We start from the raw sequence: 27,772 nt of genomic DNA, 5'->3' as shown, positions 1-27,772 counted from the left end.
TACTGCTCCATGAGGTTTCAGGTTACCTGTGTGCAAATCTTTTGCCACTGGTCAACAGCTGTTATTTAGTCAGCACATTATTTAGTCAGTCAGCTTTGTTTTTCTTTTTCTTTTTCCTGCAACCATCACTCCAGATGTATAAATTCTACCTTAATCTCAAATGCTGTTTAAGACACTCCTCTCTGGTAGTTTGGATCCTCTTTCTGTGTGTCTCTGCACACTTCACTGCTCAGCTGTATCGTTGCTGTGTGCTAATCGCTGATTGGCTCTCGTAGTTGCTTGATGGCCAAATGGGCGTGAGGCTCGCGGGAGAGCTCGCGCACTGAGCTCGTGGTATTGTGTGTGTGGTAGGCGGTCCAACGGCTCACCGTGGGTTCAGTTAAGGTAACGGGACACCTAACATGTTGATTTGCTCTATCCTGGGCTACTTTCCGTCTGCCTTGTCCGTTTTTCCTGCATACATTCCGATTGTGATTATGTGTCGATATTAAATACACTTTTATTCACTTTATTATATTTAATCTACACGTCAAGTGGCGGCGTCAAGCTAGCTAGAATAAGCCACCGGAGTTTTTCAAAATAAAAGCGTGAAGGTTGATACAGGTGGATAAATCGTTTTGGGTAAGTACTGACTGAGGAGTGTGGTGTGAAGATAAAAACCTGTGCTTAATACTGAATGAACATTTGTCATTATTCATAAACTCTCTTGTGTTTTGTCTGTAGTTGTGAACTGTGTTTTGATATCAACCGGATGTGTTTTATCGTAATTAGGTGAGCTTGACAGATATTTAATGTAAGATTATCTCAGGACAGACAGACATAGACTAGACAACTCTCAATCCATTTCCACTACAGTCCTATCAGACTGCATATTTGAGAAGGAGAAGGATAATAATATATTTTATTTACTGTGATTTCATCAGCTAATTGTGTCAACATGACACTGCATGTTAACTTTAGCTTTGCCCGGCGCCATAAAACTGCGCATAAGCGGGGAAACGACCACTAATTGGAAATAACTGGCTGTTTTATATTTGGAGGTAAGTTTTCCACTGTACATTGTAGAGCTGTATTCATCTATGGTTGCATGATAGGATTGCAAAATCTCCACTTCTTGTCCAAGCTTTCACTTTTTCATAACTTTTTTCATCTTTCAAAAAGCCGTCGGTCTGATAACCACACAAAATCTAGTTCAAATCTCGACCTGCTTTTATTTGTGTTTTTTGTATGTGTTTACGTGAGAGGAAGTATAGAGAGGGCCGGACTCAAAGTTGAGTGTTACATAATAGGAGTGTGTGTGTGAGAGAGAGAGAGAGAGGAGGGAGGAGGGTGGAGGGTGGTGGCTGTTTCAGATGAGAGTGAATTGTGCTGCCTTCACTGACTTCGTGCCTCCCATAAATATCGGAAACACCAGTTTAAGAAATACCACAGAGTATTTAAATACGTCCAGGATGAATATGACTTTACATTAGATGGCATACATGGTGGTTATAAAAAAGGTTGGCAGCATTAATTAATTGTGTATCAAAAGTCAGTATATGAACACCAAGCCCAAAGCCCATTTCCTCTACCTTTGTACATTTGCGACAGTCATTTTTCTTGCAGCAGACCCAAGTGCAAGACTTTTGTGTCTTTGTCTTTGCATCTACCCATCTCCTCTTGGATACAAAGAGAGCACAGACAGTATCTAATGTCATTTAGGATCCACTGGAAGAGGTAGTTTAGCTGATTATTTCCCCAGCTGATTCAGTCACCTCTGCGCTACATGTTCATCTGTTTTTTGATTTGTACTTTGACCATCATGGAGGCATGCCATCCAGCTCCTTGTGAGTTACACAGAAAGTCATTTTTCATTTTCATTTTATTTTTAGCAGGGGGGGAAAACAGCAGAATGATGTAGAACCATTACCAGCTGTGGGCATGGATCACTAAGAACTATTGTACAGTAAGTTTCCTGCTGTCCACACCCAGGACAAAAGCAATACAAATATAAAACAACACCTGCAGATGATAAAAGTTTACAAGTTAGACAAACAATATTCTATACGGCCTGAAACACTGGTTTTTAAGTTGATTGTTAAAAGAATACAGCATTCAGCAAAAAAAATAAGAGTAGATACATTTTACAAAGTTAGTTGATACAATTTTGATTCAGTTGAAGAGGATATAATTTGTGTAAATATTTAAATTGTAAAAAGGAGGGAAACTTTCTGATGTGATGTCAGATTGTGTTCTAAATGCCTTTAACCATAGTTGTTATTAAAAGTGGGAATGGGGTTCAGTTCATTATAATGGCTCTGGTTATTCTACCAAGTCTTTGGAGTTTAGTCTTGGCAAAATAGAACAAGGTGAAGAAGGGAGAAGGTGATAATACAGTTGATTGATTAATACTGCTAAACACTGGATATAATTATTATTATTATTAGCTATGAACATTTAAGGATTCAGATTGTGAAAGTACTACATAATGATGTGCCCAAGGAGAGGTTGTATGATGAATTTTATAAGCTCTATTGAAAAGTCTAGCTATTTGTTCAATAAGCCCTGATGTAGTAAGAAACCAAATTGGGAGGACATTTTTGAAAGTATGATGACATAAAGATATGTTTTTGAAACAGAAAGTGTAAGATATGGCCATATTTGACTGTAAACACAATATTTTCTTTTTCAACTCTTTTTTTTTTTTTTTTTTGGTTTCTGGATATTCTCTTCGAATGTTAGGTGAGTGTCAAAATAAACACCAAGGTGTTAAAAATTCTGCAAGGCTGTCGTTGGCCAGAACTAGGGGATGATACATAGACCAAGGTTACCTAGGGGGATGGATACATAAATGCATACAATGTTTTATTTATTTAACCCTAACCCTTTTTACATATATAGTCAAGTGATGTTCCTGGAACCACTTACATCAATAGAGAGTTACATACTTATCACATCAGTATTTTGCATGAATACTACCCTGATGCTCCCCAACAGGGGAATGGGAATTACTAGGTGAATTCAAAGTAGTTATAATCTTGTTTTTTATAGGCTTGGATATGGGATCAGGGAAAAATAGGACTATTGTTAAAAGTATTGGCCAAATCTTTAACTGAAGAAATAATGAAAAATAAATGTTACTTTCTCATCTTCACTTACTAGAACAACATTGTGACGAATTTGAATATTGAGGTTTCTTTTTCTCCAGTAATGGTCATCATCACACAAGAAAGTTATTCATTAAAAACTCCCTAAATCCACTAATTGCACAACAAAATGTAGTCACAATTTCTGTTACTGGAAGTATGAGCTGAGGAGTTCTGTACGTGGATGCATTACAAGGGCCATTGTTTGCAGTTTTCACATTTAATAAGGCCTTATTTTAAACACTCCGGCAGCTCTTAGAGACTGTTAGAAAACACAAATGTGAGCACATGCACCTTCAGTATTGACAGTTGTCATGTAGGTGCATGTGTGTAGAATAGATAATGTTAAATCAAAGCCTCCTGTGAAAACGTCAATCTACTCTCTGCTCCGTGTCTGTGCATGTCAGTGTGCAATACAGTGTTTTAATTGGCTAAACAGAGTAATATGTCTCTGTGGACTCAACTGGCTTCTATGTAAATGCACGGTCTGCATACACATGTTCATACATGCACAATCACTTATACACCTCTAGGTTTCTCACAAATCTTACACAAAATGTATGTAATTGTAGAATTTTGGCAATGTCTCTAGTTATTTGTCTTTTTTCAAATTGATACAGTTCGTACGAACTTATCTGAAGGGGGTCTTCAAGGACAGCCTGGTAAACTGCACACACCTCAAATCAAGACTTGGATACTAAAGATGTGAAATTGAACATTTTTGTCAAGGTTCACAGGTTAGTGTTAATAGAGGGTGCCACCATATGCGTAAGTTGCCACGGTTACATCCCGAAAGGCAAACAAAGACACAACAGTCATTATATGCCATTGTGTATAACACTTGAACAGTAAAAAAAAAAAAAAACTGTTGACTGAGCAATCAGCTACACAACAAGATAAAGAATTCACACAAATATTTTCACCCAATATTGAATAGTTTTTGATACTTTTAAGGAGCTATGTAACATTTACAATTCTTACCTTTCTGAATGAAACTATGTGCCATTGGAAAAAGGGATATCAATGCTGTCTATTCAACTCTGGTTATTATTGTCATCTAAGGCATTTCAATGGTGGTGCGCTCAAAATGTGCATTCCTTGCTTCAAATGACACCAGTATCTAACAAAATATATCACTTTCTTAATAGGTGTAAGACATTGACTGTAGTATATTTGTACTATTTTGCATCTAAAACAATAACAGAAGAAAATCACCAAGGTTTTTTTTTTCCAGCATGCAGTAGTATGTAGGCAGGGTACATCCCAGGCAGAGTTCAAGGGTATCTTTTTATTTCAGAGGGGCAATTCAGTTTACAGCCAGCAGTCAAACATCAAACATATTCAACAACCACCACCACAACAAATAATAAATAATTACAATAATAAAATAATACAGGATTGGATTTCATGAATAATTTAAAAGGCTGATAGAAGCAGGAATTAATGATCTTTTGAACCTATTTGTTCTGCGTCGGAGCAGAATGTATCTGCGCCCTGATGGTAGCAACATGAATTCTTTCCTCAGTGGATGGCTCAGGTCAACTAAGATAGATTTGGCTTTTCTCAAACACCTGAGGCTTGACAAAGTCTCATCAGTGCATCCTGGCTCAATCTGTAGCACGTTCGCCAATCCAGGATTGGTTGGGACCAGGCTAGCCGCACAGAATAAATCTCCATGGTAATTTATGCTCCTCTGCTTTCGTGCAACCGAGTCCCGGCTAAATTCAGCTAGGACAACCGGAAAATCCCAACCTAATCCGCTATCTAGGTTTTGTGCAACAGTCCTCTGACCTGATACAGGTTTTGGAGGTCGTTCGGTGCAGTTCCCGCAATCGATCACAGTACCAAGGTATTTGTACTGCTGCACAAGTCTGACTGTCTGTCCAACAGCACAGGGGAAATGACGGAAGGATTTCTGCTAAAATCAATACACATCTTTGTTTTTTCCACGTTGATATTTAATGATGATGATGATTTGCACCAGTGGATAAAATCATTCACAACAGAACCATGATCGGCGTTGTCACGGTTGAGGAGGAACAAAATCACAGAATCATCTGCAAATTTTATGATGTGGTGCCGATCATTACGGCTTTGACACTCATTTGTGTATAAAACAAAAGAGGGGAGAGGACACAGCCCTGGGGGGATCCGGTGGAGGAGAAACATCGTTAGAAAAAACACCATTCACCCTCATCCGCTGTGATCCTGTTAAAAAAATCCATCAGCCAGCAAATCATGCCAGCATCAATGTTATGGATGCTCTTCAACCTGTGCTAAAACGTGGGGCTGAATGCAGTTACAAGCAGAGAGTTACAAACATTCAATTCGTTAGGAAAGTTCAGGTCGGTTGTCCCATTCAATGAAATTGCACATTTTTTGGACTGCATCCCCATCATGTTTTTCATGCTCTCCCATGCAGGGCGTGGATTTCCAGTGCTCAACCAGTTTTTAATTGTGTCTTTATATGTGCATTTGGCAAGTTTAAGTTCCTTTTTCACTTGTTTTTTTGGCATTTCGAGGCAGTCTAAAAGCCATGTATTTTCCCAATAGGGTCCAGTATGCCAAAGGAAGAGCCTTCCTTCAGCGAGCGTAGTCCTTGTGTTACATCCAGCAAGAATGCTAAAGATAAGAGCAACAATTCGACTATGCTGGCAATACGTGATACTGATGGCACAGACAACTCCAGTGTAAGGGGCTCCTGCTGGAGTTCAGAGAAAGACTCTGGCTACTCAGGTAGGCAAATGTGACAGAAAATACTGTGTAACCAGAGAATGTATTCTTTACGACTATTCTGCATACACTTTCATCTGTGCAAGTCAGTGCAGGCAATGATAATTACAAAAGCTGAATGCCTTTATTGAAAGCACATATTATAGAATGTTTTGTAGTGTTGTCTCTGTACTCCCACAATGAGTAGGAGGTACTAGTGTAGACATCCAAATTACATGTAAAGTGTAGGAATTGGTTGCTCTGGTTGTATGTTACAGACCAGTATCCTGCTGCATTGTCCTAAGACTGTTTTAAAAAGGTCTATAATGTCTACCCAGGATGAATGTTGAACACCTTCAAAAGCCTTAAAGCTGAGAGTCAGCACTTATACAGGATTGGTGGCATTCATGCAAAAATATCACTATTCTCTTTCTTCCCACGTTTTCGCAGACAATGGCTCAGACTGGCAGCAAACAGATGTGGAAGACCATCGGGGCAACAGGAGCCAGTCCAGAGGGAGTGCAGAAACTTCACAGTCTGACCAAAGCCAAGAACATGGGCAAGGGAACTCTGGGAATCCTACCTTGATGTCAGCAGGATGTGAGCTCTCACGTATCTACGTCATCAACAACATGGTACTTAAACAGATAACACAGGCGTAGACGCGGATAGGTTAGAGATGCACATTATTCCTTTGTTTATTACAATTCTTTTAAAATGTATGTAGTTAATGTAGAAATGAATCCTGAGGCAGTAATGAACTTAGAAGAACATGGATTCATTCTGCATTCCCTTAAAATTAACATTTACTCACATCCCTCATTCCAATACTTGCTTTCTCCTCATCTCATACTTGGTATCTTTGTCACACTAGCCGGCCATGATCCAGAACAGAAGTCAGCTGCTCTGGAGAAATAGAAGCAGAGAGACTGGTGGAGCCCATATGATCCAGACTGCCTCGATGCAGACCAACACCCAACACCACAGGCCCTCGTCACAGAAGACAAATGTCACAGGAAAAAAAATAAGTGGCACTTACTTACCCATTCTCAAATCCTACCCCCGCATTGCACCACATCCTAGCAAGAAGCAGCCTGATAAGACTTCATCGAATGATGATTCCCAGAATCTGAGCAAGAGGTTGTGCACAAAACACGAGAGTGATCACACACCTGTGACTGGGAATCTACTTCATCAGCACCTTTGTAAGCAACCCAAATTAGCAGTCCGGACCTCTGGGCAGCCGTGTGCTTCTTCAACCACAGATATTCTATCATTCTCCAGTCCTGCGGCTGCCTCCTCAAGCATGACCTCCACATCGGTGTCCAGTCAGTGCACCACATCCTCCTTCCATGCAACCAGAGGGCTTCATAGAAATCGCATCACCAGTACTCGCCACCGCCGTTTCCTCAACACAGTAGAAATCCTTAAACAATCAGGTCTGTTGGACATAACACTACACACTAAGGAGTTGCTGCGCCAGAGCAATGCCACAGACAGAGACATTGCCCAGCTGCGCCTACACACCGAGCTACTGTGCCAGGCCGTCCGTAACCCCAGCTGCAGCCTGAATGGTATCATGGCCTGGGAAAATCTACACAGAGCCATGGCAGAGTCTGGTAGGTACCCCAACCTAAACATCATGCAGAATTTACAAACCCTGTCTCATCCAGATTCTGCCAGCAAACCAGAGAGTGTTACAACAGGAGATGCCAGCAGACCACTAACTGCAGAGGATTCGGGCATGCTGCAGGCTCCCCTTCTCACTACTAGATCAGAGCCAAGCCAGAGATGTCCTGTTCCACAGCAGTCTCACACAGAGCAACACAGGGAGCCTGAAGCCAGTAAAGAATCCTCAGACAAAGACACCTTTATGCCTCCTGACAGTTCTACCGATTAGTTCAATCTTTTGTGCCTTCAGAGGGAGAGTGAGTACTCAGGGGTTCCCCTGCGGAGAACTTGAAAACTGTGAGTTTAATAGTTTTATTAATATTATATGTTTTAATGGTATATCCCTGATCAAACAGGTGCCACTTAATACCAACAATGGACTTCTCTCTGTTGCCTCCGCACCTGACACTGGACTGCTCTTGGGCCCTCCACCAGGGGTGGGGTATAGCTACATTGCCTGCTCTTTGCTATTCAGTGACTCCATTATCAGAGATGTCAAACTCAGGTCGGCAAATCCTTTTCCTTCATGGGTGTCGGCACTAATGATACAACAAGATTTCATCAGACTTTCTAAGCTCCCTGAAGTCAATGGGAAAGATGTTTTCATCTCTGGTCCTATTCCCACTCTGGGGCATGGAGTGGGGCTCTTCACCACACTCCTTCAGCTCCATTCCTGGCTCTAACTTCGCTGCAGGGTGCACAACACTGGTTTTACTGACAATTTTAATCTATTCTGGGAGTGAGCTACACTTTTTAAAAGTGGCGGTTTATATCCAAACTTACTAGGTTCTTGCATGTTGTCTGGCAATATTCTTCACAACCCGGCCCAGCTATGCGAGTGTCATCATACTCCACTACACTTCTTCCCTCACAGTACACAACTCTGCAACAAGCACAGACACGGTTCCTTACTTTAGCTCCCCCTACCAGTCCATTATCATAGTAAATAAGAATCATATTCAGGCTACAAACCAGGTTGTTCCACCCACTGTCTCGTATGATAACTCTCCCGGTTGGCCTCCAGTTTCTAATATCCCTGTTATTTGAAACTGCAGATCCAGTTTTTATGCTTAAACTTGCAAGTCTATGTGAATTTCTGGTGCTGTTCCTCCGCTTTCTATACTTTTATACAGATCACCCGAGCTAAACGCTTTTATTCATGAATTTAATGAGCTTGTCTTACTGTCACCTCAGTTCAATGTCATTCAGGAAAAATGATTAATAAATACAATAGTCATCCTTGGTGACTTCAATATTTATGTATGTTGTCCTTCTAACCCTGTGTCCAATGATTTCTTAGATCTTATTGAGTCTTTTAGTTTAAACCAAATCATTAAAGGTACCACACATTCTAAAGGCCATACTTACATCTGATCCCCACTAGTTGTCTTCTCCCTATAGATGAGAACCTTGTTGACTTTTTTTGTCTCAGGTCATACAGCTATTGCTTGTAATGTTCCGTTATTTCCTCCCACTTTCACATGTTCTTAATGCTGATTCTTCCAGTTAATTCTGTGAAGCTTTCTCGAGTACTTTAACCTTGAGCTCTTTATTGCAGCAACAGTGGCCTGATGTCCTGGCTTTTTCTCTAAACAATATCTACCACTATCATATTGTTCCTCTCAAAATCAAATAGAAAAGCATAATCCTTCTGCATGGCTCAGTGACAGTGAATACACTCAGGTCATAGGTTACAAGTCCTCCTTGATATCCTATGAAGTCACATGGTCAACTATCAGGCTGCTATTAAAGAGACAAGACTGCCTCTCGACTGATTGCTTATATGATCTTTTCTATGATTGTTCCCATTTCACTCTTGTCAGTCCTCATGGTTCAATCTTGGGTCCCTCACTGTTCTCCATTTATATGCTGCCCTTTGGTCAGGTCATTAATACACATAATGTGTTGTACCATTGCTATGCTGATGACACCCAGTAATATGTCTGTACAAAATTCACTAATCATAGCTGCCTAATCCAATTTACCACCTGCCTTTTGCAAATCAATTGCTGGACTTCCCAAAACGTTCTGTTTCAAAAATGAAAAGTGAAACAGGGATGATTTTGTTTGCCACACACAATTCTTTATAGTCAGAGAACCTACAATATTTGTAGTCCTATCACACAATATTAAGCCTGAAGAAACTGTAAAAGTTTGTGTGTTTTGATTCGGGTCTTTGTTTTGATGGCCAAGTAAAGAAGGTTGTTCTTCTTTTTTTAACTCGTTATTTCAAAAATGGCATCCTTATCTTTTGATTTTGTTTTTTCACATCTGTATTTTTGTATTTCTCATTTAGATTTCTGTAACGCCCTATACACAAGTATTACTCAAGCTTCCCTATAAGGCCTTCAATTGGTTCAAAATGCTGCTGCTAGGATTATCACACATTCAAGAAAACAAGATCATATAACCATTAATCTGACCTCCCTGCACTGGTTTACTGTTCATCTCCACATTGATTTTAAAATGTTTATTGTTGACCTTCAAGGCTTTTCAGGACCAAGCTCCTAATTATATCAAGTATCTTCTATCTATGAGCCTGGGTAGATCAGCTGATAGTGGCCTTCTGGTCATCCCCATAGCCCAACTGGTGATTAAGGGCTACTGGGTTTTTGTAATCTTGACCCCAAACTCTGGAATAATTTACCTGCTGAGATTAGGTTGACTAAATCTATCACTGCCTTTAAATCTCTTCTTAAACCATGTTTTAAAGCTTTAATCTCTGTGTGAATATTATTTTAATTTCACTGTTTTTATTTATATTTTGTTATTATTCTTTTATTGTATTTTATCATTTTGTGAAGCACTTTGTAACATTATCAAAGAAAGGTGTTCAAATAAATAAGGTTTATTACTCTTATGCAGTGATCAACTACAGCTACAGTATATTTTTATCAGTGAAGTCATTTTACTGTCACCTCAGATCAATGTCATTCAGGGAAAAGTTAATAAATCTCCTGATAGTTAAATGCTGGGACATGGTTTCTAATAAACTGCGTCACCCGAGAGAGAACCAGATCTATTTGAACAAGGAGAAACCACTGCCTTCAAGATGCCACTTAATATGAAGGCACTTTAAGAAGCCCAGTAGCACTCTAGGCACAAGTGGGAGCTTAACTTCTCAGAGAGTATCTCTTTGTAACATCACAGACCACACTATACTGGACTGCTGTGAGGCCTTTCATCCTCTTCAACAAAGCCTTAAAACCCCCTTTTTCACTTGATATTTTTTTCTATATCCAAGGCACATCATCACACAGGCTATCATGCTGTTATAAACAGAGTTCCCAAAAGCAGTAAATGCCTCATGGTAACAAGAGCAAATCAGACTATTAATTCAACACAAATAATCATATGTTAATATGTTGCTGTTTCTTTATGCCTGTTGTGTGTATGGTTTGCATTTATTTGTGCTTGTCCTCATGACAGACAGCATTACCAGAAACACGCACCTTTCTGAAATTTAAATTGGTTTATACTGTGTATTTTTCCACAATTTTAAGGTATTTGAATAAAGCTGTGTATGAAAAACAGACTTTTTCAGTGTATCAAATGATTTATTATTTTTATTTTATTTTTTCATATTATGGTAGTCTTAACAGTAAATTTACGTAAACTTGAATTAGTCCAGCTGCTACCATGGAAACTGAAAAAGACACTGAGGTTGTGATGCACACGTGAGAAGTACATGTATGTGCTTGACTGTTCCGAGTCTGCGGGCCATGAAAGCAGATTCAGTTTCAAGTGGGCTCCATGGTGACAGAGCAGTCTCTGCACTGTGTTGACTTCGACATAAAGGAGTCACTTTGTTATGAAAAGTAAATTATAAGTTCACTGTTTTTATGGAGGCCGTAGTAAGTAAGAATGAGTCTTTTATTTTATTTTTTAACTTTATGGATTTCCAGTTTATGTCTCAAACTGGAATTTCAACAGCATTTGTGCACAGGTGTGTTGAATTTGATGTGTTTTTCTTTCTGCAAAAATGTTTTTTCTATCAATTTATAGTTGGTTCTGATTTATCTATAAGTGAGAGCTGTTTTGATAACCATTTCCACAACACTGGCAGTGATATCACATTTTTTTCTTTCTTTTTTGCACCATACACGATCAGTATATGATATAGTTCAAATAAATAAGACAATCCAGGTTTTATTTGACCACCAGATTTTAGATTTGTGTGAGAAAAAGCAGAGCAGCGTATTACATTCAATAAAAACATCACACTTGGTGCCAAATCTTTGACAAAAATGCAGTTGTTGCAGAGTCAAGGAACAGGAAAGCTTCCATACAGTATCAACTGGTAGTGAAAGGTTCCAGGTTTTCCTCGTTGATGTGCTGTAGCTCAGCCGCTCTCTTTCGGGTCAATGAGTAGTCCATGTTGGTCGAACACAGGTTATGGAAACGCTAACAAACACAGAGAAATATTCACCAATTACACCCTATAAAACCTGGAGGAAAGTCATGAAACTGAAGAGCTTTCTCATGTTGGTTTGAGGTGGTTGCATAATGTTGTGCTGAAACAGCTTTAAACAGGACCCACTATGTTCATTTCCAGCTCCATATTTGTATTTTCAGACTCCACTAGAGTAGCTTTTAATGATTCACAGTAAAAAAAACAAAAAAACCTCCTTATCCTATACTGGCTCTTTATGCAGAGCAGTGAACTTGGGCGCTGTGCACGGAGCAGATGACTATATGAAGACATCAGTCACAAGCGTACAGAGCAGTCTGAAACCTGAGTATCTGCTCACAGGGATTCTACATATGTTTATCTCATTATTTGATTCTTTGGCCATGTTTAATATGAACATTTGACATTTATATGACTGAAAAGAAAAAGCATAACAGGGCAATAATCACTATCAGTAGTCATGTAATGTTGGTTGTCTCTCAACTTCTTCATAGTGGTACAAACTAGAGAAGACAATGTTAATCTTTTAAAGGCACTTAGGACTTATCTGAAATCTTTGTTGACATTTTGTAATACCCTGAGTCATCATGCTGGGCTGCTTGAAGCATAGATAGGAGTTCTGCATGTGGATTTCAAGGGAAAATTACTCATGAATTAAACATTTTGTGAGGTCTTAACTTGAAGCTGACAAAAGGATTCCGTCCACTGAAGGTGAATTATTACATTATGAAACCTTGCCATTTCTTAGCACCATGTAAATGATTAGATATTGATGATTAGAATAAGAAAATGTTTTTTATGACAGATATACCAATCTGTTGCACTGTTGTCCCACCTGACTGAGGGTGCCAGTTCCAGTGCTCAGCTTATAAAGCACCCATCCTGGTACCAGCAGGATGGAGGAGAAGGCCAGCACCCAGCCCAACACATATGCCCAGGCTGGGTACACATACCAGCGATTAAAGGTAAGAGGCTGGTACTCCACAAGAGAACATATAAAAGTACCCTGAGAACACAAAAGGACATTTTTTTTGTAGATAATCTTTTTGTATGCATGTGTTGCTGTCTCCAGGTGGTGTTTTTGTATTGTGAACCAGAGGCTCAAACATTGAAACTGTGAAAGTCCAACTCACCAGTGACACCAGTGGAGTGAGGTAGAGCCAGCAGATTTTAAAGAATGAGTTGGCATGCGCACCTGTCATGTCCTCTATGATGCCATATATCCGGTCTGCCCCTGGATAGGAAATGAGGTTGGATAAATAGAATAGAATATTTGTGAAAAACTTGGTGTAATTTGAAGGGGAAAAAGTCAGTCTTGTGTGGCTCTGGGGTAGCTTTGTTAAGTCTAAGAAAATAACCCTGATGATGGCATAAGGGTGATGTCACTAAGACTTTTCAAGACTACAAAAAACAAAAAACCTGCATTACAACCTGTAGGTGATGATTTTGAAAGATGTGTGTTACCAGGCTGGGACAAAAATGATGTTGGTTGGATTATGGGAATGAAGGAGTTGAACCATTCCAGGGAGTAAAAGTCAGGATATCTCAGCCTCTACTGCTTTGATTTTCATAATTCTGTTTTAAAATCTGTCTCTTTTGAGTCCCCCAACTTTATGGCAGTCCAACACAACACAAAATCACTGAAGTACCTTCAAAACAGCATACCCACCAAAAACCCATCCCAGTGCCAGAGATTCAAACACGCAGAGAAAGAGGATGCAGGCGCCATTACAGGCATAGTAGTCAAGCAGCTGGAACACATACATCCCTCCCTAAGGACAACAGCAGAGACGTTCATGTGACATAGGTTTCCCAAATGTATAGGAGCTTATATCTGCCAATTTTTTTCCACATTATTACAATATATCAAATATTATTATGTTGTAATAAGAAAACATGTCTTTATAACCTCAAAGCATCTTCTTATAATGATACATCTTTAAATTATTATAAATGGTCATATAAAAATGTGTTGGCAGCAATACATAGCCATACTGGCATAATAAATAATAAATGTAAATATAACACTCCATACTGACCTCAGTGACCATGACAAGCTGAGAGAAGAAGCATGCGAGGCAGAAGAGGAGGAGGAAACGTTCCCGCCTGCCTGCCTGGCGCATCACGGAGGGAAACATGTCAATGACGGATGTCATCACTACTTCCATTGCGACAAACTGAACAGAGGGAAGACAAGCCAGAATAAGTATTTCCAAATGTAAATGTGCTTTTCCAAATAGGGTTTGAGTACATCTTACTTGTGTGTCCAGGCCCAAGAGAATGAGCATGACAAAGAAACAGATGGACCACAGTTGAGGCAGGGGCATCATAGCCACAGCCTGAGGATATGCAATAAACGCCAGGCCTGGACCTGGAGAACAAGAAAGTGGGAACAGAAGCTAGACTGGTCACTTACTATCTAATTTTAATATACACAATAAAGGAGTGTGTAGAAGAAGAGAAACACAGAAGTACAATACAGCCCTAACTATGATTTACAGTTTTTATTCACACTTCTTGGACAGAGGAAGACAAAAAGGAAGTATGGGGAAAAAATAGGGGAATAAGTGAAATTAAAAAACACTAATGAACTCATACAATACCATTATCTCAATACCAGCTGACAATCAACCAGAGAGCTGTATTACTGCTGGTGAGCTGGAAATTCCTGGGACAGACCCACCCAGAGGCCCTGAACACCAAGCATAGCCCAGTGATTCCACCCGAAACCTGCCAGCTAGGGTCAGCAGTGACATCAGGGTGTCCCAGTGCATACCAGAGCTGGAATGTATGCAATGTAACTGCTCTGCCAACCAACTCTGTGCATGTTCCCACTTATTTTAGATGGAAGAACTGTTGCTGTGTGATTGTCTTGTCTGTGGTTGTCCTCAAGATGGCAGCAAATATTTTTACCCATCATGAACAAGACAGCCTACTGGCATAATGCTTTGAAGTGTAGATCAGTTGAATCTTTCTGAATATCTCTGGTTACCTGACTCGGCCACTTCTGCAATGGGAACGCCTTGCTCATGAGCCATAAATCCCAGCACAGAGAAGACAGCAAAACCAGCTACCACACTGGTGCCACTGTTCAGTAAACACAGCCACAGACAGTCTCTGCAAAACACCAAAATACAGCATGCATGATTCATTTGTTTTGCATAATTTTTTAACGTGTTGTTTTAATGTTAATAGCTGTTGTCTTCAGGTGCATCTGTCAGCAAAGCTTAAAGTATCAAGCTAAGTCACACACTGACACATACTTATAGCAGTTGTTGTTGTAAGGGTTGTAGCTGCCGAGTACAATTAAGGAACCCACACCTATGCTGTAGGAGAAGAAGATCTGAGCACCAGCCTCCATCCACACCTGTTCCAACAGAGCAACAGTGACTACATTGTACACCGACATTATATGAACAGTACATCATCAGTTTGCTACCTGAGGGTCTGTGAGTCGTGAGGGTTCGGGCAGAAGATAAAACACCACTCCTTGTAGAGCCCCAGGAAGAGAGAGTCCACGAATCAAAAGAATTAACAACATCACATAGGGGAAGGTAGCAGTGATATACACCACCTGGGGGGAAAGGTTACTATTCAGATATTTGTAATGTGTAAAGTACACACACCTAATGCAGATTTAGAGCTTAAAGGCTATACCTTTCCTGTAGACTTGACCCCTTTCCAGATACAAAAGTAGCAGATAACCCACATAGTGATAAGGCACAACAGCATCTCCCACCTGATGCTGCCTATTTCCTCAATCCCTCGTGAGATGGCCAGCACTCGATGCCTACATGAAAAAAAAAACAGGAACAAAATGTTTTCTGAGATGTGTTTTATCTTATATGAAATACCAAGCAAATGTTTTGTTTTGTTTTGGGGGGTTTTGTCATGAGACTAAGTTTTAAATTGAATTTAGAGAAATCATTTATGTTACTATACATACTCCCAGAACTCTGTGGCAGCAGAGGTTGTGTTTGTCTGGTTGGTCCATTTGAAGGTGTCATTTCTTGTTGAGAAGTCTACGCAGTGCTCTGATAGGTGAAAAAGAAAAGAGAAATATTTTTCATTGGGTGTTTTTTTTCATTGGTGACAATGAAAAGCAACAAGAAAATTCATTTGTTCTAGCAACTGTGGCATTCACTTGTCACAGTTAGGTATAATAATGGCATAATGTGCTTTATGTTCCATTATTTCATGAAAAGGAAATATTTCTCAATGCACCTGTAAGGTATAAAAACACAGAAAAGTCTTGTAAAAAAAGATTTTAATATTACTTGCATTACATGCACAATGAAGAATGCATTTTTGCTCTCTGACATATCAAAAGAATCTTTGAATGACAATGTTACTTATTTGCTTGTTACAAAACATTAAACCCTTGCAGACCTTGTTAAAATTCATCAAGGTCAGAGTACCTTGGTGATCGAGTGGTTAGAGCGCATGCCACATAATTGCAGTGTCCCTGGTTCAAATCCGGTCAGGGACCTATGCTGCAGGTCATACCCCTTTCTCTCCCTGTTTCCTGTTGGCATCTCTGCCAGTTACTATCTAAATAAAAGGCAAAAAGCCTCAAAATAAATCTTTTTTTAAAAATTCACCAAGGTACTGATATCTGCCATCAAAACATTCATCCTGTTAGAGAAGAAAGACTTGAACTGTGTACACTTCACCTGTGTTCCAGTAGTTGTTGCAGCTGGACCAGGGGAGCTGGGAGCTGAAGGAGAACACCAGGTAGAGCAAAGCCCAGGACAGAATAATGATGTAGGTCATACAGCTGTAGAAGAGGATCAGCTGCCCGCCATAGCCGACACCTGCAGGGCCACATTTAGTACTTTCAGTTAAACAGAAACATTACAAAAAGCTTATTTCCTCTATTTATCCTGTACCCAAATTGTTTTGTTTTTCTAGATGATGGGAAATCGCTCCATAATGAAACTGAGAATAACTCTTGCAGCTAATCCGGCATTATTTAGAGATTGAACTGAACAATTGTTTTTGTGTGGTTTGTGGTTAGGTTTTTGCACTGCTCTGCAACACTCAAATCCTGAACAGTATAGTACCTTCTGCCAGTGGGCATAGCTTCCTCCAGCAGGTGATGCCCCCCTCTTGGGTGTACTGGCCCACAGTGGTCTCCAGCAGGAACAGAGGTACACCACAGGTCACCACAAATACCAGATATGGCACCAGGAATGCACCTGAATGTACAAATTACTTAATACATATCTGTTTACTGTATTACACTTTTTAGGGCACAAGCAGTGATATTTGCTTACCGCCTCCATTTTTGTAGCACAGGTATGGAAACCTCCACACATTGCCCAGGCCGACAACATTTCCCGCTACAGCCAGGAGGAACTCCACCTTACTGCCCCACTGTCCTCTCTCCTCCACCTTGGCTTGCTTCTCATTTGTTGCACATGCTTGATTCAACATACCCAAAAGCTCAGTCTGAACCCAGTCGTCCTCCAAACCTCTATGTGTCCAAGTTTTTCCTGTGTTTATATTTCCTGTTCATTCTGTGCCATGTAATGTACAACTGCCTAGGTAGTTAATCAGTTGTCAGTGGAAATATAAATAACCACTCTGAGGATGACCTGCAATTTCTTAATGAACAATGAACTAGAAAAGTGAAATTTCTTGCTTACAAGAATGATATTTATAGATAAAACAAATGCAAAGTTTTGGTTCAAGTATTGAAAATCCTCTTTTTGACTTGGAATCAAACACTTTTTTTTATCAAATACTGCAAAGCATTCAGTAACACATTGAGTAAGACATTCAGCGCTCTTGTGGTTTAGCACCAATACTACTCATATGTGAGTCAAACATTTATGTATGCTGCAGTACTGCAGTATGTCACAACAGTGCTGAATTAATCTTCAACTGTGTCTGTCAGTCTGTATATATATAGTCTGCTTGAAAGAAATGTAGGTTCACGATAAAGACAGAGGATAAGACAGCTAAAGTAAAGTGCAGCCAGTTGTTTTTTCAGTATCCTCTTGTCTATTCCTGTGGTGTGAATGACCTTTGATCCGTGGGTTTATGAATCGATGAATATACCATTCTTAATTCTCCCCTTTCGTTCACCTTAAGTTTATATTTAATGTGCTGTATCTTTTCTTATCTGCTGTTGCAGTAGCTGTTTTATTTCACACCCAACCTGTTAAAATTAATGAACCATAAGTATGATAATTGATGACATCTAACACAAGTGGTTGAATATTCACACAGAATATCTTTACCAGAGTAACTTCCACTTACTAAGGCAATAAGATGTCTTCAAAAATGACATTATAGTACAACAATCACTTGAATCTTTACACCTTTTAATCATTAATCATTTATTACAGATTTGATTTTCATCTCCGTCTTGTGAGGATACTATGCTGTGGGTGGTATACTTGTATGGTTAGTTTTGGGTAATCAAGCTTTACCAGCCGGATTGTGCAAAATATTTTATTTCATTTTAATTTCCAACGATTTCCAACATGTTTTTCAAAAAATTTCACTCCATGGTAGTAAAGTTTTCTGTGTGATATCAGATGTTTAGAGCACTAGAAGCTGCAACACTTTCTTTAACAATTACAGTAGCAAACACATTGTGAGCAATCAAAGACATTGTTTTCATTAAGCGCACCTATTTTAACCTGTGCATCATCTGACAGGTGCACATTTCTGTTTCTTCTTTGCATAGCATTGGCTGCTAGTAATCAACACATAGATGAGTTTGACCTGCAAAACATTTGTAATCTCATTGACCTAAAGCAGAGGAAACCACAGCAGGACAAACATTATGAAAAAGAAGACTGCAAGTGTAATCTGTCCTGGTCCACTGGTTTTTGTGCTGCTGCCTTTTAGCTGCTCTCCAGATGTTAGATGGCAGCGTTTCATGTTTCCAGCAGTGTCCCAAACCAGTAGCTCAGCCTCAGCAAAGCAGCAGCTGGATGTGTACCTCACCCACAGTGGCTTAGATGAGCCCAGTACCCATTTAGACACATTCAAAGGGGGGTCTCCTTTCTTTATTCTGGCCTTATGGTGGTCATCCTGGCCTCCGCTGGTTGTCTGATCCTTGTGTGCCTGATGCTGGCCAGGGCCAGGCTGCACCTCTTTCAGCCTTTCCCCTGTGGGTGGAGGGTTGAGGAATAAAGTCAGTGTGCCTTCACCCTTCTCGAGCTGGAGAGCAGCGAGGCCAGAGTGCCCCCTGTCTGACACAGCCAGAGAAATAGTCCAGTTTGACTTATTGCAAGTAGGAGGGCAGGAGGATTGCACTCGTTCAGCAAAGCAGAATGGAGGGGACGTGTCAGTATTCTGCAGGGTACAGAAAGTGATGTTAGCGCTATACAATAAAGAAAATCTTTTATCAGAGCGCAACAATGATCAATAATCTGCAAGAGAGACTCATGTATAAATAAAATGTCCCATTTGTTTTAGGTTAATACTCACCAGGGGAACCACAGTCAAGTAGGCCACTGCGTAATTTGAGTCAGGAGACTTAAGATCATGCACGTTGAGCGTCAGACTGACGGTTGCTCCTGCCTGAGCAGTGGGAGGAGTGTGGAGGTGCACCTGACCCTGGAAAGACCCTTGTTCATCAACATCGAACCTGAGGGACAGAATCTCAAAATGACCTCTATTTCCACAAATAGCTTTATTTATTTTCTTTCATCACATATGTTTTTTGTTTGATAAATGTAAAGAAAGAAAAGCTGATAAAATAAATATAATTGTACTGCCAAGCATGACCTTATTTTTATTAAGAGACCATGCTTTTTTTTCTCCTTCAAGTTACAGTACATGACAACTGAATGAGGACATGTACTCAGCAACTATTTTCATGTTTTAAGAAAAAATGACAAAGATTTTCTGGTTTCATCTTTTCAAATGTGAGGATTTTAAATTTGATGTGTAAAACTTATCAACTTTGTTGATTAGACAAAACAAGACATTTGAATATATCAGCTTGGGCTCTTAAGAAATTAGAACGGGCAAAATGATAAATCAAGAAAATAATCAGTGCAGATCAACTGTTGATAAAAATAATTAGTTGCAGCCTTAAAGACAGGCGACCTTCTCTTCACTGCACTGCTGAGTATAGATTTTTTTTTTGCTCTACCTGGGAAGTTCTTTTGTATGAAGATATCCACAGTCATCATTAGCAGTCAAACTGAAGGATCGGGCTGGGCCGTGGTTCAGGATGTCGAAGCGCACCACTGTGTTGTGACCAGGTACCAGGCGAGGAAAAGACAACACCTGAAGAAAAAAAGGCACACAAATTATAAGTATTAGTATAAGTCTGGTGTTTTTGAGGTGCATCACTGTGAAAATGTATGAATCAATCATTCCAGGATTCCAAGCATTCCAACAGTTGCATGAAAAGTTGGTCAAGCTGCTGTAATTTGATATTATAAAAGGTGACATATTTTTAACACTGTTAAACCAGTTAGTCGTTAACTTTGTCTGCTGTTTGGTGCTGGGCAGGGAGGGTTTAGTGGGTTTATCACAGCTGTCATGCTGAAAACAGCTACATGCTGCATTTGGAAACAACAGAACCAGAACAGTTGCGGGAACTAGAATCAGCACAAGCTAAAGATGCTTAAAGACGCTAAAATGCTTAAATAAAGCAGAGAGGAACTGAAGAATTGCATGATAATTCTCTGTGGTTTTGTCCCTATGAGTGATCCCTTTCACATTATATACAGTCAGTATTGAATGATGCAGCTTTAAATGTATGCTACATTATTTAGGAACATTTATACAGTATAATTCTACATTGATCAGTGAAGAATATTTTCCCTAATGTCTAATAGTATATTGGAATGTTGTCCTGGTGTTGTTTAGCATCATCATCAGTTTTTTCTCTCACTACTGGGTTACCTGTATCTGAACGTGAGTCGGCTGCACCATCTCTGTGGAAACCCTCTCCAGCTTGCTTTCTTCGCTGTCTTGGCCTATGAGTTGGACAGAGAAGGGAACTTTGGGAACAGAGTCCACCCACCCAACCAGCTCCCTTGTAGTGTGGGATGGTGAAGAGGAGGAGGAAGAGGAATTCAGCAACACCCGCTTGAGAATCTCTCCTTTAGTTCCAAGCAGTGTCACATTCAGAGAGGCCTCCACGCCTGGAGTCATTCCTGTCACAGTCACCACCAGAAAGGCTGAGACACCTTGGAAATTAAATAAGGAGAATGCTGAGTGGCAGGGACTCACCAATCCTCGGTGGTACTGACACATCAATAATTATATATGAATAAAAAATGTAAAAAACCTCACCTGCAACAGGACTGCCCTCCACCCTTGCCAGACCCGGGTGTGTGTCATTGGTTGCAGTGGCAAAGTAATAAAGGAAATCTATGCTGCTGTCACCTGGGGGCGCAAAAGTGCAAGTGCAGTTACAGTACATGATAACTAATGCACCTGTCAGTGGATCTGCTTTATTAATAACACTTTTTTCCTTTTACCTATCACATTGAATGTGATGTGTCCCTCACACTTGGTTGACAAATTCCACTGGCCTGACTGGATAGGAGCAAGCAGGCGGATGCGGTACAGACCCTCAAAGTGCTCCAACTTTGCAAGAGGGCCTTGCTCACTCAGCAGAGACTGGGTTTGGCCTGAAAAGCAGTGCAAGTCGATTGTTTTGATATTAAGTGAAAAGGAGAGTTGTGGCAATGGAAGTTGTGGCAATTGTTCAGAGTATGCTGTATGTAACTAAGATGTGGACAAACAGTAGTTCCCAGATGGAAAAAAAAATGCCTGGATAGAGTCTCCATCAGTAGTTTACATAGATTGTAACTCTGTGTGCAGGATGCAGCACTAAAATTACCTAAAGGATTTATAAGGATACACTCTTTCAGGATGCCAGTGATATGTAGGATGACGTTTTTTATGGAGCTGTCAACCCTGAAGGAATGGGAGGACGTCAATGCTTTGTCGCTCTCCTTATGGAGGAGGGTCACCTGGGGAGGAAGGAGAAAAAGGTGCTCAGCATATCAGGACAATAATGCACATCTTTGCACTTCTAAGAAAATTAAAGCAGTGATAACCAAAATGTATACATTAACAATGGATCAAATATCTACTGATATGTGAAAGGGGTCATTCACCTGACTCTGCAGTTCTCCTCAGCTCTACAGAGCTTTAAAGTCTTTAACTTCATTGCTTTGGTTTTCCAAAAACTGAACTGTTTTGGTTCACTCTCACCGCTTTCATAGTATCAATTTTGGCTGCAGTAGAAATGCTCTTTGCTTGAACTGGTTACAACCAGTAGACATAAGTATGAAACTAGTGACAAGGACTTGCAAGCAATGAGCCAAAAAGTTAGGAAACACTGATGCAGCTAATCGACTGCTGTGTTTAATTATCTCAATTAAATTATTTGCATAAAGAATTTTTGTTTGATTTGGTTTATGTGAGTATATAAAATGTTGATAACCATCAAAGGATCTTGCTGCTGTACCTTGTCAGCAGCGATGTTATCCTCCACTATTGATGAGACATCGTGGATGTCAGAGTTGGTGGTGATTACTGTCAGCCCTCCTGACAGAGAAGACAGGGAGAAGTAAAGAGAGAAACGATCAAGAGGCAAAGTTTCCCTCCTAATCCTTCTCTTTCTCCTCTTCCTCCCCTTCCCACTGCTCTTAGTTGTGGAGTTTTGGTCATCAGTTAGGAGAAATGTCACCTGTAGGAAAATCAACCCAGAATGTCAGTGATGGTAGCGCTAACATAACAAAAAGATTATGTGTTTCTTGCTGTCACAGTAAAGTAAAAATAAAGGACACACAACGAGGGCCGTTTTAATGTCTGTTGTTCAGCTTACAAAGAAAAATAAATTCATAAAACAAAGCTGCATGTGTACATTTCAGAAGATAGTGTTAAATTCATTAAAGGAGGAATTATTTTAAAGCTACCGTGCACTGTTTCTCAAGTGTGAGGGCCGTCACCGCATCAATCAAGTGGGCGTCTTTAGGGGAAGCATCAGTGAATACAAAGATCTCTGACATCGGAGGACTGTGAGTAAGAGCCAGCTGAAAACACACAGCACACAGGGAAAATTAGCTGCCATGTGTTCTTGCATGCATACATTCTCATACTTGAGTGGTACAAAAGAAACAGCATCTAAATTTACCTGAATGGCAGAGAAGCACATCTCTGGTTCATCTCCCCCTCCAAGCGGCGGCAGCAGGTTGTCCAGATGCTGGATGAACTGTATTGGGTCTTCGGTCTCAAACACTGGTCCGAAGCCTGCAAAGAACAGTGGATTAGACATGTTCAATGGTGAGCAAGCAATAACAACATCAATAATGATAAGAATGTTAACCATTAAATCTACCTTTTGACAGCTTTGGAGTTTAATTTACTTGATAAGACAAAATCCAAAGGCCTTACACCATATGTGAAGAAACAGTTCAGCTTCTTGGGAAACACTCTTATTCACATTCTTGCTGAACAGTAAGTCAAGAGTACACAGTATCATATAGAAACCACTCAAAGTGCCTTACAGAGTTATAAAACTGTAAAACAGTCAAATTTGGACACAGGAAACATTATGCACAAATATATACATGCACACAGACTACTTAAAAGCTCAAACTTTTTTAGCAGGGAGGCCTGTAAAAAGGGCTTTATAGTAATCTAGTCTACTGGTGACAAAGGCATGGACATGAGTTTCTGAGTCTGCCTGAGAGATCAAGGTACACATTTTGGAGATATTTTTCTGAGATGACAGAAGGATGTTTTGTGATTTTACTAATGTGTGAATTAAAATTTAGATCATCACCAACAGTGACTCACAGGTTTTTGTCTTGTTGAGGGATGGCAAAGGCCTCAATGTAGTTAGGTAAGTAACTGTTGCCAACGTGCCTTTTCATCGAACACTATGATTCCTGTTTTGTCTCTGTTCAGCTGCAGGGACTTTATATGATTGTATGAGAAGATTTATACTATGATTATGTTTGTGAAGTAAACAGGAAGCTACAGTTTGCAGTTCTCGGAAAAGCCTGGCTGGCTTCTACCAGCACTCTAAAGCCCACTTGTGAACACATTTTATCTGTAAAAAAACAAAAACAACAACAAAGTGTTCATTGCATTGCAGTTTCATGGATTATTTTTTGGCTGGGTAAGCACGTTTACTGTGCAGGCATGAGAGTATCAATCTTTTAAAAAAAAATCTTACTCTGCACAAGAAACTAAAGTGTAAACCCTAAGATACACCACGTAGCAATAAAGTATCTGGGCACTCAAACATGACCCCATCGGGGGATGGGGACATGACTGTTGAAAATGGTGTTCCAAAACTGTGCGTATGACTATGCTGCTACAACAGCCTCATTCAGGAATGCTTTCCACAGGATTTTGTAGCCGGGCTACAGGAATTTGTTCCCACTCAGACACAAGAACATTGGTGAGTCATCACTCCAGCTCATCCCAAAGGCATTGGATGAGATCAACACCATTCATTTTTTATAATGGATCTCCATTTATGCACATTCATCTTGAAACAAGAAAGGGCCAAAAATCAGACCACATGATCCCATCAATTAATTACCTTACAAATTAAAAAACAACAACATGTGACCAAATAAATAACTATTAGACTAAAGCTAATGCATTTGTATGTATCATTACATAATAATAAGTAAATAAAAGTGATTTAGACTTTGCCTAGTTCTTAAGGCAGATCCCTCCAGCTCTACATCTGAAAAGACCTCGAAAGGCTCTTGTTTTCATTCAAGACTGTGAGTGTCCGCACCCTCACCTGGGTCATGGAAGGGCACAAGCAGATAGGTGCCCGGCTGACCAGTGCTGGCTTGTCTCTGGATGATGGAGTGGGCCCGTTGGCGAGCAGCAAAGATCTCTTCACCCATGCTGCCCGTGGTGTCAATGACAAATACCAATGCAGGGACCTCCTTCACACTGAAAAGTCTATCAAAATGTTTGAGGAAATTAGGACAAACTAAATGCTTAACACTGGTTCCACAAATATTATTCACTGTTTTATATTCAGGCAATATGCAACAAGTTTAACAGCGGTGAAACCTACTTGAGGAAGGATTTATGGCCAACTTGGTCTCTGAGGTCTCTCAGTACAGTCAGGGTGGCCTCAGTAGCCAGAGTGGCAGCTTCCACATGGAGGTAATGGTGAGGGGAGAATAAAGGTGACTTGCTGTCCTTGTTGATGCCTCCTTTCGCCTCCTCATGGCGGCTGCTGTCCAGAATACTTCCATGACTACATTTGCCTGAAAAAGAAAAAGCAAAGTGCAATTGACCCCAAATTTGAGTTGAAAAGTCAGAAGCCCAATCCCAATTTAGTTGCTCCATTAGGTTTTTGGATTGTTGTTTTTTTTTATTTATTTTTTTTTATTGCAAAACTGCTGCTATTAGTGGCTGAAGTTGCACTGACATACCCCGAGGCTTTGGAGGAAAAGTGCCGAAGTAGCCAGTGGTGAGCAGCTGGGAGTGTTTCTGTGTGCTTATCAGTTTTGGCAGGAGGTTGTTTCGGCAGGTGCGGCTGAAGCACTCCATACACGTAGGAGTGTTTTCTGAGGACAGAAAAAACAATGGTTTAGTTTGTCACTGTCACTGAGGCCTATTAAAGCTCCAACTGCAGCAGGAAGCTTTTTCAAAACATGGATACTTTGCTATTATCTTTGTTTGGGTTTGGGGATTGAAGGTTTTTTTCCCCTAAGTCTTGGTACATATTGCCACTTAGATAACAAGTGATCTAATTTTAAAGATCACACACTATGGCACTGTGACGTAATGGATAGTATTTACTTTCACCATAATAGATAAATAATACGCCCTATACTGGCCACATTGTGTTAAATGAAATGCTCTAAGACTGTAGGACTCTTGAGACTCATAGGGCTGCTCTGCCATGCAGCTGTTAACATGCCATGCAGCTGTTAACATGTTGCATAGCCGCCATGGCAGAGCAGCATTGTAAAGCACCATGCATTCATATTTATTACAGCTTTTCTGTGCTATTGGTCATAAATGAGGTGGCTTTGTACTGAAGTGATACTATGTATTGAAAGCAAGATATGACATGCTAGCTCTACCTGTGACAATCTGCATTCTGGCAATGTAGGATCTTAGCAAACAGTTAACAGTAGTTGTATGTTGGGAAACAAGGAAAAGTGTCACCACTGTGCTTCATTTTTAAATCTTGGATACATATTTACATTCTTTTTTACAACTTTTTTTTTCTCACAAAATCATGCAAGACCATATCCTTACACTATGATTCTGCTGAAAGTGGATAGTAGTTAATTTTCTCCCAGCCTTAGGATCATTTTTTATTGTTGTACAGTATTTATTACCTTCAGCAACAGGGATGGCAGGCTCTTCTGGTTGCAGCAGGTGCAGGTAGATGGAGCGCTGTCCCATCTCCACCCAGTTACTGTGGCTATAGAAGTCCTGGCATAAGACAAAGCATTAACTTACATCATTGCCTTAACAGATTTAATTCAGTCATATCAACATGTCAAGTGCTGCTGTGTACCTGCAGGGGGTGAAATAACTGGCCCAATCTGTAACGGGCAATTGGGTAGTTTTTAGCCCGCACTAAGTTCAGAATCTCAGCCCATAAGTCCCGCAGCAGGACCATGGCACTGTCCACTTGCTCTGAATCAAAGTGGTACACTGGGTTGGACTTGGTGGAGTCCAGGAAGTCCACGTCCGCGTTGGAATTCACCACTTCTCTCACAGATCTCCAGAAGCTACGGCCCAGTCTGGTCTGGGAGGAAAATCATCTGATTTTTACCAGAGTTGGAATGAAATGTTCTGTGCTCAGATATTACATGAAATATAAACAAACAAGGAGAGCAACAAAGATTCATTGAAACTTTTCAGTTTCTAATAAGGTGGCCATTAAACCCTTTGTGTAAAATATATCAGCTTTATTCACTTTATAACACTAGGTATATTATTATTATTATTATTATTATTATTATTATTATTATTATTATTATTATTATTATTATTATTATTATTATTATTATTATTATTATCATTATTATTATTATTATTATTACCCTGAAGAGTAAATATACTGTGACCTGCATCAGTTTACCTGTTCATCTGCATGGCTTTCCTGGTGTTTTTTAGTGCCTCTCAGAGACTCCAGGGTGACATTGAGGATGGCCTGCTCTGTGATGTACTGGTGTGTGTACGAGTCCCAGGACAGCGTTATCACTCCTGACCAAAAGGTTGGAAAGAAGCCCTTGCATGGTAAAGCCAGGAGGAGAAGGTAAACAAGAATAAACCACTTCATCTGCCTCCCACTCCTTTGCCAAATTCTTCTTCTGCCCACTTCTGACATCATGTCCTGGAGATATGGTGGGTCTTTCTCATCCTACCTATACATATATGAATAAAATGAAAAAACAGTTTATTTAATAAGCATCACAGGTGGCCCTACTTGAAATCGTTTAGATTTCACTTACAAAGGAATATTTGAAAATGTATCAGGCCATTTTGTTTTAAGTTGTGATAAAACAAATCTGTTAAATTTCCAAATGGTTATTGGGAATTTACCTGAAATTCCCAATAACCATTGGGACCAACACTCACGCCAGAGCTGATGAGTGCTTTGAAAAACTGGTCCGGAGTGACATCATAGCAACCCTCCCGAAGTCTTGACCCCCACCAGTTTGCCTACAGAGCGAACCGATCCACGGAGGACGCGGTGGCCACAGCACTCCATGCTGCACTGTCACACCATGAGCTATGTGCGGATGCTCTTCGTGGATTACAGTTCTGCATTCAACACCATCCTCCCACACAAACTGGTGGTGAAACTGGGGGACCTGGGGCTTCCACATTCCACCTGCATGTGGATACATAGCTTCCT

The 27,772-nt window shown here is 40.1% G+C and overlaps 3 protein-coding genes across 6 annotated transcripts; 1 reads left to right on the top strand and 2 right to left on the bottom strand.

Annotated features, from left to right (window-relative positions):
• Positions 1-330: 330 nt before the first annotated feature.
• Positions 331-8,024, top strand: LOC133979915 (CLOCK-interacting pacemaker-like). 4 transcript variants are annotated; one of them, XM_062418443.1, is made up of 5 exons: positions 357-1,040; positions 5,679-5,861; positions 6,288-6,472; positions 6,712-7,765; positions 7,865-8,024. In XM_062418443.1, exons 2-4 carry the CDS (start codon positions 5,687-5,689, stop codon positions 7,735-7,737), a joined length of 1,386 nt encoding a protein of 461 aa, XP_062274427.1. In that variant the 5' UTR covers positions 357-1,040; positions 5,679-5,686; the 3' UTR covers positions 7,738-7,765; positions 7,865-8,024. The 4 variants fall into 4 exon arrangements, with proteins under 4 accessions (XP_062274426.1, XP_062274427.1, XP_062274425.1 ...); XM_062418442.1 differs by having other exon boundaries at positions 331-384; positions 6,712-8,024; XM_062418441.1 differs by having other exon boundaries at positions 357-621; positions 6,712-8,024.
• Position 8,025: 1 nt separating this feature from the next.
• LOC133979917 (sodium- and chloride-dependent GABA transporter 2-like) lies at positions 8,026-16,707 on the bottom strand. Its single transcript, XM_062418444.1, has 12 exons — positions 16,593-16,707; positions 15,866-15,953; positions 15,577-15,709; positions 15,359-15,493; positions 15,183-15,286; positions 14,912-15,036; positions 14,178-14,290; positions 13,959-14,096; positions 13,589-13,691; positions 13,053-13,153; positions 12,755-12,925; positions 8,026-8,236 (listed from the first exon to the last, which is right to left on the bottom strand). Exons 1-12 carry the CDS (start codon positions 16,690-16,692, stop codon positions 8,048-8,050), a joined length of 1,500 nt encoding a protein of 499 aa, XP_062274428.1. The 5' UTR covers positions 16,693-16,707; the 3' UTR covers positions 8,026-8,047.
• Positions 16,708-18,670: 1,963 nt separating this feature from the next.
• Positions 18,671-27,241, bottom strand: vwa7 (von Willebrand factor A domain containing 7). Its single transcript, XM_062419307.1, has 16 exons — positions 26,993-27,241; positions 26,423-26,656; positions 26,241-26,337; positions 25,323-25,457; positions 24,959-25,154; positions 24,674-24,840; positions 23,045-23,160; positions 22,827-22,943; positions 22,376-22,597; positions 21,743-21,875; positions 21,378-21,530; positions 21,190-21,282; positions 20,797-21,083; positions 20,036-20,172; positions 19,366-19,525; positions 18,671-19,230 (listed from the first exon to the last, which is right to left on the bottom strand). Exons 1-16 carry the CDS (start codon positions 27,239-27,241, stop codon positions 18,682-18,684), a joined length of 3,045 nt encoding a protein of 1,014 aa, XP_062275291.1. The 3' UTR covers positions 18,671-18,681.
• Between the last annotated feature and the right edge of the window lie 531 nt (positions 27,242-27,772).

This window comes from Scomber scombrus, chromosome 5 (assembly GCF_963691925.1).
Source record: "Scomber scombrus chromosome 5, fScoSco1.1, whole genome shotgun sequence".
In the NCBI taxonomy this organism is placed as follows: Eukaryota; Metazoa; Chordata; class Actinopteri; order Scombriformes; family Scombridae; genus Scomber; species Scomber scombrus.
Note: the sequence above shows the minus strand (reverse complement) of the source record. Positions and strands in the feature narration are given on the sequence as shown.